This window comes from Cyprinodon variegatus, unplaced genomic scaffold (assembly GCF_000732505.1).
Source record: "Cyprinodon variegatus isolate N-32 unplaced genomic scaffold, C_variegatus-1.0 Scaffold195, whole genome shotgun sequence".
Classification (NCBI taxonomy): Eukaryota; Metazoa; Chordata; class Actinopteri; order Cyprinodontiformes; family Cyprinodontidae; genus Cyprinodon; species Cyprinodon variegatus.
Genome location: NW_015150648.1, coordinates 959,198 through 971,973, shown reverse-complemented (window position 1 = coordinate 971,973; position 12,776 = coordinate 959,198). Strand labels below are relative to the sequence as shown.

Below are 12,776 nucleotides of genomic sequence, written 5' to 3'. Positions count from 1 at the left end.
GCTATTTGTTTGTAATATTTACACACATTTGGCTTAGTTAAATGGCATGCTCTCATCTTTTGACTTATTACAGGGTTTATACATAAATGAGTAACTCTTATTTAATGCTTTTTAATGCTCTTAGAAACAATCTTAATGCCATCAACAAGTACCCATGTCTTATGTATGTATATATATATACATATATACATACACGGCAAAATCCTTCATGATCTACAGCATGGACAGGCTGCCATGTCCCGAGTTCCTCGTTTTCCCGCCACTTTGGTTCAAATTTGCATTTTCTCCATTCTCTAGCCTTTTCTCCGCCTCAAGCTTCTTTTCCAAAGCATTTTAATGCCACGGTAATCAAATATAATGACTTTTAATGCCAATTAAGGCCTTAATTTAAAAAAAAATAATTTAATGACTTTTAATGATTTTTAATGACCCACAGAAACCCTGTATTAGATTTATACCCATGGAAAACAGGAAGTGCTAATTAAGGCAAATAAAAAAAAATAAAATAAAAAAAAAACATCTACTTTTAATAAAGAAAATACACTTTGATGATACATTTTATGACAACCAATAAGTGATAAGTGATAACTGATTTTTTTTACAGACAATTCTTGATGAGCTTATTTCTTTCAATGCTTTGTACATAAGGTATCTGTGGCACGTCGAAACCTCAGAGAGCAAAATAAACATTCTCGCAAATATCTTAAACTACTTATGCGAAAAAAAAACCTGCAGCTTCGCGGTGAGAAAATAGCTCCATGGGCGCGCCCAGGATCTCACCAGTAGCTGCGCACATGCACAAGTTTCTATGCGGCGCCCTCGCTAGTGAACGGCTGCGCTATCGAAGGTGCCTCTGCACAGGAAGAAGACTTTTAATGTCCAACTTTATCTTATAAGTGAAGACGATGGTTGAAAGTTGAATAATGGTGGAAGTTTCTGCAACATGGGTAAAGTGGAATTCCCTCAGATTTTTTTCCGTGATGTTTCATGCGCAAAAGTAGTTTAATATACTTTCAATTACCGGTATGTTTATTTTGTTTCTGGAGGTTTTGACATAAAAGTGGCGCTATGCAGAGTGCCAGAAGGGAGCTGTAGGAACAGAAACAAAAGCTGCATTTTAAACATTTCTGACACAATAAAGATGACTCCACTACATACTTCCTGTAAGCACATTTGACGTTGTAGCCAGCTGCTGAGTTGAGCACAGGGATGCCCAGATCCTGGTAGACCTGCTTCCAAACAGAGCCGCTTTCGATCTGTTCAAAGACCAACAAAAAAGAAAAAAAGACAAGGGCAGATTTGATCATTCACAGATAAATATAACAAACATGGCTCTGCTGTTTCCTGACGAGCTTAAAGGGACACTGACGTTGTCAAAGCCTCCCAGTTTGTGGACCAGTCTGTAGAGCTTGAAAAGGTTCAGGTTCCTGTAGCCCAGAACAGGCCTCTTGTTGATGGGCGTTCCTACAGATGATAAACATGCAAAAGTTTGAGGTGTTTCCACATGAACCCTGGTAAGAGCCATAAGAAGTAAACTCTGTAAACATTAGTTTGATGCATCCTGCGCTCACCTCGGTCCTCCATGAACTTGTAAAGCTGCTGCAGAAAGTTCTCCCTCTCCTCTGGGAAAGGTTCCACTTCCTCCTGCAGACAGGAAACAACAGAACAGATGAGGACTGTTTTTCACTTGGAGGATGCAGAGACGAGAGGTGGTGAGCAGTGCCGCCTCTCACCTCCTCCTCTTCCCCGCTGCCGTCTTCCTCCTGCTCGTCCTCCTCATCCTCGTCCTCCTCCTCGCTGCTGGAGCTCTCCTCTTTCACTTCCGTCTTCCAGCAGCTGGGTACAACCTGTTTCTGCCGGAACTCCAACGCTGCGTCCAAAGCTGACAGAAACACACACAAAAAACATAAATATTGTAAAGTTTTAAAATGAGAAATTTTGATCTAAACGAGCAAATTTCAATCTATGGATAAACAATATGTGCAGCGGCTCAGAGCAGCAGGAGCCACCGTGTTACAGGCGGGCCTCGCCAACTCAGCAGATGCTCGTTTCAGGCTTTGTATAGTTGAACACATCACAGTTGTGAGTCAACCACCTGTGAATAGCCCAGCTGAGATAATGCAAAGCTGTTTCCTGGATGTAATTAGACTAAGAGTGGAGCAGCGAAAAGGAAAATAAATGGGGGCGCTGCATGGAAACCTTGGTGAGGACTTCAAATAGAAATATATCCAACAGGGACGGAAGCTCTCAATCGCTGCCTTTTCCCAGAACAAAAAAAAAAAAATTCAATTTCTACAACCCGCCTCAAAGCAGCCCACTTTTGTTTTTTCAGGTAAATGTGCCAACAAACAAAGAAAGCCCACCAGATGTCTGGAATAAGAACATTATGTGCACCAGATCTCTTTCCTAGAACGATACCTGGTTTGACGCCTGCGTCGGCTTTCGGAGGATTCTCGCTGCTCAGCTCGTTGACGTCCTTCCGGAGCACCATGTAGCTGCAAAACAGTTACAGAAATTAAAACGTGTGTGAATTATGAATACTTTAACAGAATGCCTTTACAGCCTTGTTTTCCAGCAACATCTATACAGCATCTGGGCAGAGTGCTGCTAATAGCCACTAGAGACACGGTTTACTTTGGTTTCTGTAAGCAACTGAGCAGACAGGGTTCCTACAGCTTAAGGCAAGTTAAATTCAAGACTTTTTAAGACTTTTTAATGCCACTTGAAATATAAATTTAAGATCAAATTCACAAGAAACACAAGAAAAACCTGCTTGCAACAACTTAACCCAAAGGTTTATTTTAACTAGTGCTGTCAAACTATTAAAAATTTTAATCGCGATTAATCGTATATTATCAACAGTTAACTCGCGATTAATCGCATATTTTATTTTTTTATTTTATTTGGCCATTTAAAAAAGCAATTATGCAAAAATGTAAAAAACACATGCTTATACAAAAAGTTTATTTTTTTTTTATTATCATCATTTTTCAAGAACTTTTAAGAAACTAGAATAAAAATATCCTGGTTTAAATTCTACATTTTAAATTAGGCGTTGTGCTTCCATCAAAACTTTACAAAACTACAGAACAGTAAACAGTACTTCAAAGTACTCTATAAGCTTAAGTTTTTTCTCAAACATAGGACAAAAATAAAGATGTACTGTTAAAATTAAGTGCACATTCCGTTATGAAATACAGATTTAATTCAAATGAAATTAAGTTACTCACAAAATAATAAATAAATCAAACGAAATTACAATAACAGGGCTTTGCAGGCATCTCAGTAACATAACATTTTACATGTAGAACATTTTCAAAATGCTTTAATATTCCTTGCAGAGACAAGGGTGGAACAAAACTGAGAAATACCGGCTGTTTCTCGGTAACTCCATTTTGAGGCTTTGTGTTTCGTGCTTCGCATGTGCGACTCCACTGCCTTAATTCCCATCGTTCCGAGCTTGAATCGCTTCTTGCACAAAATACACTGTGCCTCATGTATGTTCCCTGGTTTTAGCCATGGAGAAAACTCTTGGCTGGAGCCAATATTGGTTACATTTACACTTGCTCATATTTTCCCGACAAAAAGTTAATGGCGCATCTCCCAAATGTCCCGGCCGCAACAACGCTTTTATTGGTTCCGCTATCGGGACGGAACCAATAATGGCGAGCTGTTTTTTTTTTTTTTTGTATAAAAAAAAAGGTAAATTTTAATGTTATATTTAGATTACAAAAATAAATCATAATAAAAATAATCCTATGTATGAGGTTTTAAAAATTAATACCATTTTAATACCAATTAATGCCTTGGTTTTATTTTGAAGAATTCAATGCCTTTTAAGACTTTTTAAGACCCGCGGGAACCCTGTCAGATCCGGTGTACATGCCAGTGAAGTTACGCTACATGATTGGCTGAACGTTGCCACATGATGCAAAACATTGTGGTTGCCCAGACAACGATAATAACATCACCCAGCATTAGTGTGCCTAATGTGTCTAATGACCAATCAAGTTTTACCTGATCGATAACAAAGCTGAAAAAAAATCTGTTTATGGTGAAAGAATTAACTGTTAGCTTATTATATATAGGCGGAGAGCTGGGTAGCGCTGTGGCTAGCTGTGCTCACTAGCTAACAGGTTAGCCTCTTTTAGCTCAGTCAGTTAGCCATATTAAGCTACACTACTTTTAAATCTGTGTCAACAACAACCGTTCGTTTTCTTCAAGTAGAAAAACGGTTTTATTTGTCTAAAATCTCTACAAAGGTCATTTTTTAAGATGTCTTATTTGTCCTCCCCTGCCCTCAGATCTGAATAAGCTGAGACTTTTTTGTCACCTTGTTAAATGGCAGGGCTCAGTCTTTCCTTCAAGGCTGACTATGATTGTTTTCTACCTTCGGCTACTTTAGATGGCCAATGAAACGTAAAATAACAGCAAGTAAGTGTTATAGTGTGTTGAGACTCCCAAAGAGATTTGAGCCTTAAGAAACAGGTGCAATTAAGTTTTTCCGAGTGGAGTTGCCATATATTGACGTCATAAGAAAGGGCAATGACCCGAGCAGATCTGGTACCTGCACCAGTCCTAAAGACACGGCAACATTAGGGGTGGGTATTGGCAAAGAAGTCATGATTCGATTCAAATCACGATTCACATGCCACAATCCGATTCTATCACGATGCATCATGATACTTGAAATATTGCGATGCATCGATGCATCATTTGTTCATTTTTTAAAATTAAGAATCGATACTTAGCATCAAGAATCGATGCAGTAGATCACAAAAATTAGAATCGCGATGCATCGTCATGACGATTATTTTGCACACCCCTAGCCAACATGAGGAGAGAAGGTGCTCTGATGTGGACTATGTGCAACGTGATCGGTGGTGGAAAACTAACTCTCCATATCAATGTGGACACAGCATCCCCATTCAGAAGCACGGTAGTGGAGGTAGAGCTGCAGTGGAAAGTTTAGTTTTTTTCTCCAGGGAAGGTGGTTGGAGTTGATGGACAGATAGATGAAGAAAATATCCAGCAGAAGTCGACCTCTAGACGATGAGCAAAGCTGGTAGAGACGTATTCCACACAAAAAACTATTGTAAGGCTCTTTAATGACTTGTTTGAACGTTTCTGGCAGAGGCAGCATGGTCCTTCGTTAAGATTTCAGGGAATCAAAGATTTTATTAAGCCATGCACTCCAACAAGGTTTCCGTGGCTTTAAGAGGGGAAACAGGCCCTCAGCATCACGTATCCTTCACCTTACTTAATTGTGAATTTTTCTCCAGTGATTCTCACTAAACTTACCTGAAGTGTTTTTGGGTAAAAAGGGATTTTTGACCTATCCGACAAAACTAGTTTCAACTTACATTTCCACCAAAAGGATGGAAAAAGGTATTTTTTCCTTGCCTAGGTCCAAGCCAACAGGTTTCAGCATCAAAGCTGAAAGGTAGAAAAATAAAAAGCTAATAAGACTCTAAAAAAGTGCAAGAGTTAGAGCACGAGCATTAAAGAGAGACTTCAGGGCTGAAGACCCGACCCATCGACCTTTGCTACATATCTCCCCACTCTCTCCATCCTGTTTCCTGTCAGACCACTTTTAAAATAAATGCCACTAGCTATGGTTCCAATGTGATAAAGTTAAAGAGGTGTGAATACTTTAAGAAACTGCACAGTAAAACATAGACTGATAGACCTTTGTGACAAATAGTCCTTTTAAGATATTGTACCAAGTAATAACCGGTTATTACAGCCATAATTTCATAGCGAATCAAGATGACCACAGGTATCTAAAGTGCAGGTTAGGATATTTGGAGCTCTTCAGAGTTTGATGAAACTGCCTGCAGAGTTAGGAGGCCCAGAAAGACCACAATAATAACTCAAAATCTTTCTAACATTTCCTTCCTGTAATTCTTAATGACCGATCCAGCTCAGTGAATCCAAAACTTCTGGAGGGATTTCAATCTTCCAGCACTGCTTTCAGTGAGTTATTACTTGCTGGAGGAGTTGTGTGATTTCACAACGCTCACGTCGACGCACTAAAAATGGATCCGTTAGATCCCATAGACTCCTGGCTAGGTCTGACTCATTCCCTGTTCCTTTGATATGAAGCTATTTTTTTAATGTACTCGCACATGTCAAGACAAACTGCAACTGAAAAGACATTTAGCCCTGGACCACAAATGTCAACCTCAGAGATGGAAAATCAATGGATAAGTCAGCAGCAATCATCTCACAGGCACCATCTGTACAAACCGTCTTTCATTCCCACTTTTCAGAACCACTGCTTGACCTAAATATTGGTTTAAATTGGGTACTAGTATCGAATGTTTACAGTTGTATTTTTATTCGAAATTTCTAAGCTGGAAGAATCAAAACAAATCATCATGCATACTTAATGATGAAGCAAGAACTGAATCCATGTTCTTTTAGAAACAGATCAGGTGAAGGGCTGCTGATAAATAACACTGAAAATCTCCTAAGCAGTAATATAGATTTATCCTCCTTCTGAAACAGCCACTCAAAATACAGAGTGATGACTTAAACAAGTGAAATCAGTGAGGTGAGATGCTATGAGGTGCTTAATTAGGATGGGACTGCTTGGAGATGTAGCAGACTTCCAGCTCTTGTCTCATTTATCATTGCCCATCTTATCACCAAACTACTGGCCACAACACAAGTGATAAGACTTCCTGTGCTGCAGATGTAGATTAAGGACGGCTCTGATGACTTTTGCAGCGGCATCTATTAAAGAACGCGTCAAGGTTGTCGTGTTAACAGCTGAACGAGTTGCTTTTGGAAGAGAAGACAAATACTGACTGAATGTAGCAGTTTGTCTGTAGCCACACACACACACACACATATAGAGACTGCAATGATGAACTTTTGGCTCAGAGGAAGCACATGACACAACTTCTCTATCCATCTTTACTACGGGCAACATGTTTCTGTGTGCATCAGGGCTGGATGTAGGCTGCAGGGAAGCTGCAATATGTCACCTCAGCAGTAACTCCCAGCCTTTGGAAAAGATTATTACAAAGCAGGGCAGAAAAAGAAAACACTTGGCCTCACAGCAAAGATAATAGCTTTTATTCTTTTGACTCTGAAAAATATATATTTTCCCTTCAACTAATTTTTTTATTATTTATGATTATATAGACAGAAAAAAACTGATTAATTTCAATTTGATTAACCTATTATTTTTCAGACTGAACANAAACACGCCCCATAATCACAGCTCTATGGAGCAGTATCAGACTCATATTCTGACTAGAATTGAGTAGGACTACGTCAGGCTAGAGAGAAGGTGCTCTGATGTGGACAATGTGGACACAGCATCCCCATTCAGAAGCACGGTAGTGGAGGTAGAACTGCAGTGGAAAGTTTTGTTTTTTTCTCCAGGGAAGGTGGTTGGAGTTGATGGACAGATAGATGAAGAAAATATCCAGCAGAAGTCGACCTCTAGACGATGAGCAAAGCTGGTAGAGACGTATTCCACACAAAAAACTATTGTAAGGCTCTTTAATGACTTGTTTGAACGTTTCTGGCAGAGGCAGCATGGTCCTTCGTTAAGATTTCAGGGAATCAAAGATTTTATTAAGCCATGCACTCCAACAAGGTTTCCGTGGCTTTAAGAGGGGAAACAGGCCCTCAGCATCACGTATCCTTCACCTTACTTAATTGTGAATTTTTCTCCAGTGATTCTCACTAAACTTACCTGAAGTGTTTTTGGGTAAAAGGGGATTTTTGACCAAAAAAGGTTCTATCCGACAAAACTAGTTCCAACTTACATTTCCACCAAAAGGATGGAAAAAGGTATTTTTTCCTTGCCTAGGTCCAAGCCAACAGGTTTCAGCATCAAAGCTGAAAGGTAGAAAAATAAAAAGCTAATAAGACTCTAAAAAAGTGCAAGAGTTAGAGCACGAGCATTAAAGAGAGACTTCAGGGCTGAAGACCCGACCCATCGACCTTTGCTACATATCTCCCCACTCTCTCCATCCTGTTTCCTGTCAGACCACTTTTAAAATAAATGCCACTAGCTATGGTTCCAATGTGATAAAGTTAAAGAGGTGTGAATACTTTAAGAAACTGCACAGTAAAACATAGACTGATAGACCTTTGTGACAAATAGTCCTTTTAAGATATTGTACCAAGTAATAACCGGTTATTACAGCCATAATTTCATAGCGAATCAAGATGACCACAGGTATCTAAAGTGCAGGTTAGGATATTTGGAGCTCTTCAGAGTTTGATGAAACTGCCTGCAGAGTTAGGAGGCCCAGAAAGACCACAATAATAACTCAAAATCTTTCTAACATTTCCTTCCTGTAATTCTTAATGACCGATCCAGCTCAGTGAATCCAAAACTTCTGGAGGGATTTCAATCTTCCAGCACTGCTTTCAGTGAGTTATTACTTGCTGGAGGAGTTGTGTGATTTCACAACGCTCACGTCGACGCACTAAAAATGGATCCGTTAGATCCCATAGACTCCTGGCTAGGTCTGACTCATTCCCTGTTCCTTTGATATGAAGCTATTTTTTTAATGTACTCGCACATGTCAAGACAAACTGCAACTGAAAAGACATTTAGCCCTGGACCACAAATGTCAACCTCAGAGATGGAAAATCAATGGATAAGTCAGCAGCAATCATCTCACAGGCACCATCTGTACAAACCGTCTTTCATTCCCACTTTTCAGAACCACTGCTTGACCTAAATATTGGTTTAAATTGGGTACTAGTATCGAATGTTTACAGTTGTATTTTTATTCGAAATTTCTAAGCTGGAAGAATCAAAACAAATCATCATGCATACTTAATGATGAAGCAAGAACTGAATCCATGTTCTTTTAGAAACAGATCAGGTGAAGGGCTGCTGATAAATAACACTGAAAATCTCCTAAGCAGTAATATAGATTTATCCTCCTTCTGAAACAGCCACTCAAAATACAGAGTGATGACTTAAACAAGTGAAATCAGTGAGGTGAGATGCTATGAGGTGCTTAATTAGGATGGGACTGCTTGGAGATGTAGCAGACTTCCAGCTCTTGTCTCATTTATCATTGCCCATCCTATCACCAAACTACTGGCCACAACACAAGTGATAAGACTTCCTGTGCTGCAGATGTAGATTAAGGACGGCTCTGATGACTTTTGCAGCGGCATCTATTAAAGAACGCGTCAAGGTTGTCGTGTTAACAGCTGAACGAGTTGCTTTTGGAAGAGAAGACAAATACTGACTGAATGTAGCAGTTTGTCTGTAGCCACACACACACACACACATATAGAGACTGCAATGATGAACTTTTGGCTCAGAGGAAGCACATGACACAACTTCTCTATCCATCTTTACTACGGGCAACATGTTTCTGTGTGCATCAGGGCTGGATGTAGGCTGCAGGGAAGCTGCAATATGTCACCTCAGCAGTAACTCCCAGCCTTTGGAAAAGATTATTACAAAGCAGGGCAGAAAAAGAAAACACTTGGCCTCACAGCAAAGATAATAGCTTTTATTCTTTTGACTCTGAAAAATATATATTTTCCCTTCAACTAATTTTTTTATTATTTATGATTATATAGACAGAAAAAAACTGATTAATTTCAATTTGATTAACCTATTATTTTTCAGACTGAACAGGCATCCATCCATTTTCCGTCACTCTTTATCTCTGCTGGGGTTGCGAGGGGTGCTGGTGCCTATCTCCAGCCCGTTTACAGGCGAGAGGCGTGGTAAACCCTGGACAGGTCGCCAGTCCATCACAGGGCAACACAGAGACAAACAACCATTCACACACACACTCACACCTAAGGAGAATTTAGAGAAGCCAATTAACCTAACAGTCATGTTTTTGGATTGTGGGAGGAAGCTGGAGCACCCGGAGAGAACCCACGTATGCACAGGGAGAACATGCAAACTCCATACAGAAAGACCCTGGGCCGGGATTCGAACCCGGAACCATCTTTCTGCAAGGCAGCAGTGCTACCTACAGCTCCACTGTGCAGCCTCGTCCTCCGATCATCATAGACAATTCATCTCCAGTACAGAACATGGGGATGGTAGCATTATGCTGTGGGAATCATCTTTAGAGTCAGAGTCAAAGGAAAGATGGAAGAAAGCTTCCTGGAGGGGAAGCGAAACGTCTTCAAATCTTGGAAACCAAGTCCAGTGGATTGTTTTTTTTTACTTTTACAGAACAAACCTCATAAGATGTCCCATCATAATTGGGAAAGTCTGATATCTGAAATGTGTGGAGTGCAATTGTAGTAAAACTCATTGTACCGCATGGCCAATGGGGAATCTGGGGCAAGACAATAATGCAGACTCAGAGGCTCCATCGAATCTGACTGATTTTGACCTATTTTCAGGAGCAATTCTCTCTCTAGTCAGTTACTTAATGACCCACATATGGTAGGATGTAAACCATTCCAACCATAAAACATGGTAGTGGCAGGATCATGCTTACCGGGGATGATTTCCTTCAGTAGAAACAAAGAAGCAGGTCAGAGTGGATGAAATAAGGGATTTTAAAGATGTTCTTCATCCAGACTGACTGAATTTGTGCCAAACATCAAGTAACTCAAGCTCAGTCTATCTAGATGGACGTATAATAGGCGGGTAACAAAGGTGTTTGTCTCACATTTTTACTTGGAGAAATAACTAACAATATTTAAAAAAAAAATTCCTTCCGCTCCACAATTATATCCTATTATCTATTTAAAGTAATAACTAGTTACACATTTCGGTTTGCTGTTATTATGATAAATGTGCTAAAGTTAAAGGAGCATGAATGCTTCCAGAGATCATTTAGGTTCAGTGAGTTCATCTCATTTAAATGCTAACTATAGGTATTATCTCCACTAGGAGTCACAAACAACAGGCTCCGTGCAAAAGATGGTGAAGGTTTATTGTTCACACTCACAATTTGCCATCCTTGAAGGACCGGACGAAGACGTTGTCCTTCTTCACGGTCATGTCTTCATGGCAGTCTGGGGAGATGACCTTGTTGTGCAAAGAAAAAGAAGAAATAGACAAAAAGTCAGATGAGATTCAAGAGGAAAAGGAGCTGAAGTGTTTACAGAGCTAAAATCAATTTTCTGTATGAAAGCAAAAAGCTAAACAAAAACAAAAAAAAGAGCTGATAAGTGTTTGAGGAGTAAGCAGCTTATAGCAGTGTGTGTTACTGCTGGAAGGAGCCGAGAAGCAAAACCATGAGAGGAGGCAGCCCTGGTGTTATGATCCCCACTAACTCTCTGCCTGCCGCCTCCTGGACTCTGTAGCAGAAACATGCTTGCATGCTGAACGCCTCGACCTAAACACAGTGACTTACATGCTGCACTGTCAGGGTGAACACTTATGCATGACCTTTCCCCCTTTTACAATCCAAGTCAGGACGAATAAAAACCTTTAGCTGCAGCCATGGATCATCTGCGGCATGACACATGTAGCAGCACAGGGGGAACACCGATAAGCTGCTGTGTAATGCTCTTCTCTATTCAGTCACAAGGAGGCAGCATGGAGCCCATCCAACAACAACAAATCCAGGAGGAGGGGTTGTGCTGAGCACAGTTAAAAGGACAGCTTTCCCCACCCTCTGCCATTCTCCCACTTCTAGTGGTAGCACTTATACAAACAACAAAGAGCAGTTCCCATATCAGTGTGTTCTAACACAGGCTGAGTTTATAAATGGATCTGAAGACATGGGCTGGAAACTACTGACCTGATTGTGCTTCACTGCTGCTCAGATAAGCTCTAATTCCTAGAGAAACCGTAGGAAAACATTCCCCCTACGCGGGGAAATTAGCTCAAAACATGCATGTTGTGGCAATTCAAGGCAACTGAGCTCCAAAGCAATCACATAATCCTGCTGAGTGTTTGTGTTACATAAGCAGGCATTTTGATGAAATGGCACAAAGCTGTGGCTACGATGTTAGATCAGCAGCTGTGGTCTTTTTTTTTTTTTTTTCTTTTGCTAAGATGCGGCACCAGGCAGCTGGGAGAGAAAGGTGTGAACTCACCAGAGCGGGATACCACGTGCTCTTCTTCTTGTCAGCGGTGACTGCCCCCTCCACACAGACCACCTTACCGAATAGATCCTCGTTCTGCCGCTGGTCGCTCTCCTCTTCTTCACTGGAGGAGGAGGACAACTCCTCCTCTTGACTGTGGGAGGAAATAACAATTTAGAGGATGGAGGGAGCAGGTTAATGCATTTTAACACTAAACTTAGGTCATCCAAACTTCTTAAGCTGGAGCAAGATAACTTTATCTGTTCCTTACAGAGTTTCTCCGTTTTTTATTCCTTGCTGCAAAATGGCTCAAGCTAATTTAGAATCAATGGAGAACATTTAACATGAACAAATTTCTAGTCTTGCTAAAGATTCTCTGTTAGATTTAGGTCTGGACTTTGACTAGGCCACAACTAAAACATATAAACAGAGCCGCCTTATTCTTCTTGCACTTCGCTCCACCCTTTCTGCTGAACGCCCTCATCTCTGCTGCAGAAAGCTATTCCAACAGCTACCACCACCATCTTTCTGGTTGTAGTTTTTCACTTAAAATCACAAGGAGTGGAATTTGTTACATTTTCACCAATACGAAACATTTTTCAAAATGCTTTTCCATCAATAGCTTGTTTCAAACTGCAAACAGGAATCAGTGGGACTCCTCTGTATTTACAAAATATTAAAACTGCTAATGAATGAATGCTACTTCCTTAGAAAACGGTTAGCTAATCTGAATTTTCTCTGTTAAGTGCTTCAAGATGACATTTTGTGAATTGTATATG

At 40.3% G+C, this 12,776-nt stretch overlaps 1 protein-coding gene across 1 annotated transcript in view; it reads right to left on the bottom strand.

Moving 5' to 3' along the window:
• Nucleotides 1–12,776, bottom strand: part of arid4b (AT-rich interaction domain 4B) — a 71,647-nt gene that overhangs the window by 17,936 nt on the left and 40,935 nt on the right. Inside the window, exons 8-14 of the mRNA XM_015379577.1 lie at nucleotides 12,010–12,151; nucleotides 10,914–10,993; nucleotides 2,419–2,495; nucleotides 1,734–1,882; nucleotides 1,572–1,644; nucleotides 1,370–1,464; nucleotides 1,159–1,256 (exon numbers count right to left, since the gene is read on the bottom strand). Coding sequence (XP_015235063.1) covers nucleotides 1,159–1,256; nucleotides 1,370–1,464; nucleotides 1,572–1,644; nucleotides 1,734–1,882; nucleotides 2,419–2,495; nucleotides 10,914–10,993; nucleotides 12,010–12,151 — 714 coding nt within the window. The remainder of the gene's footprint in view (nucleotides 1–1,158; nucleotides 1,257–1,369; nucleotides 1,465–1,571; nucleotides 1,645–1,733; nucleotides 1,883–2,418; nucleotides 2,496–10,913; nucleotides 10,994–12,009; nucleotides 12,152–12,776) is intronic.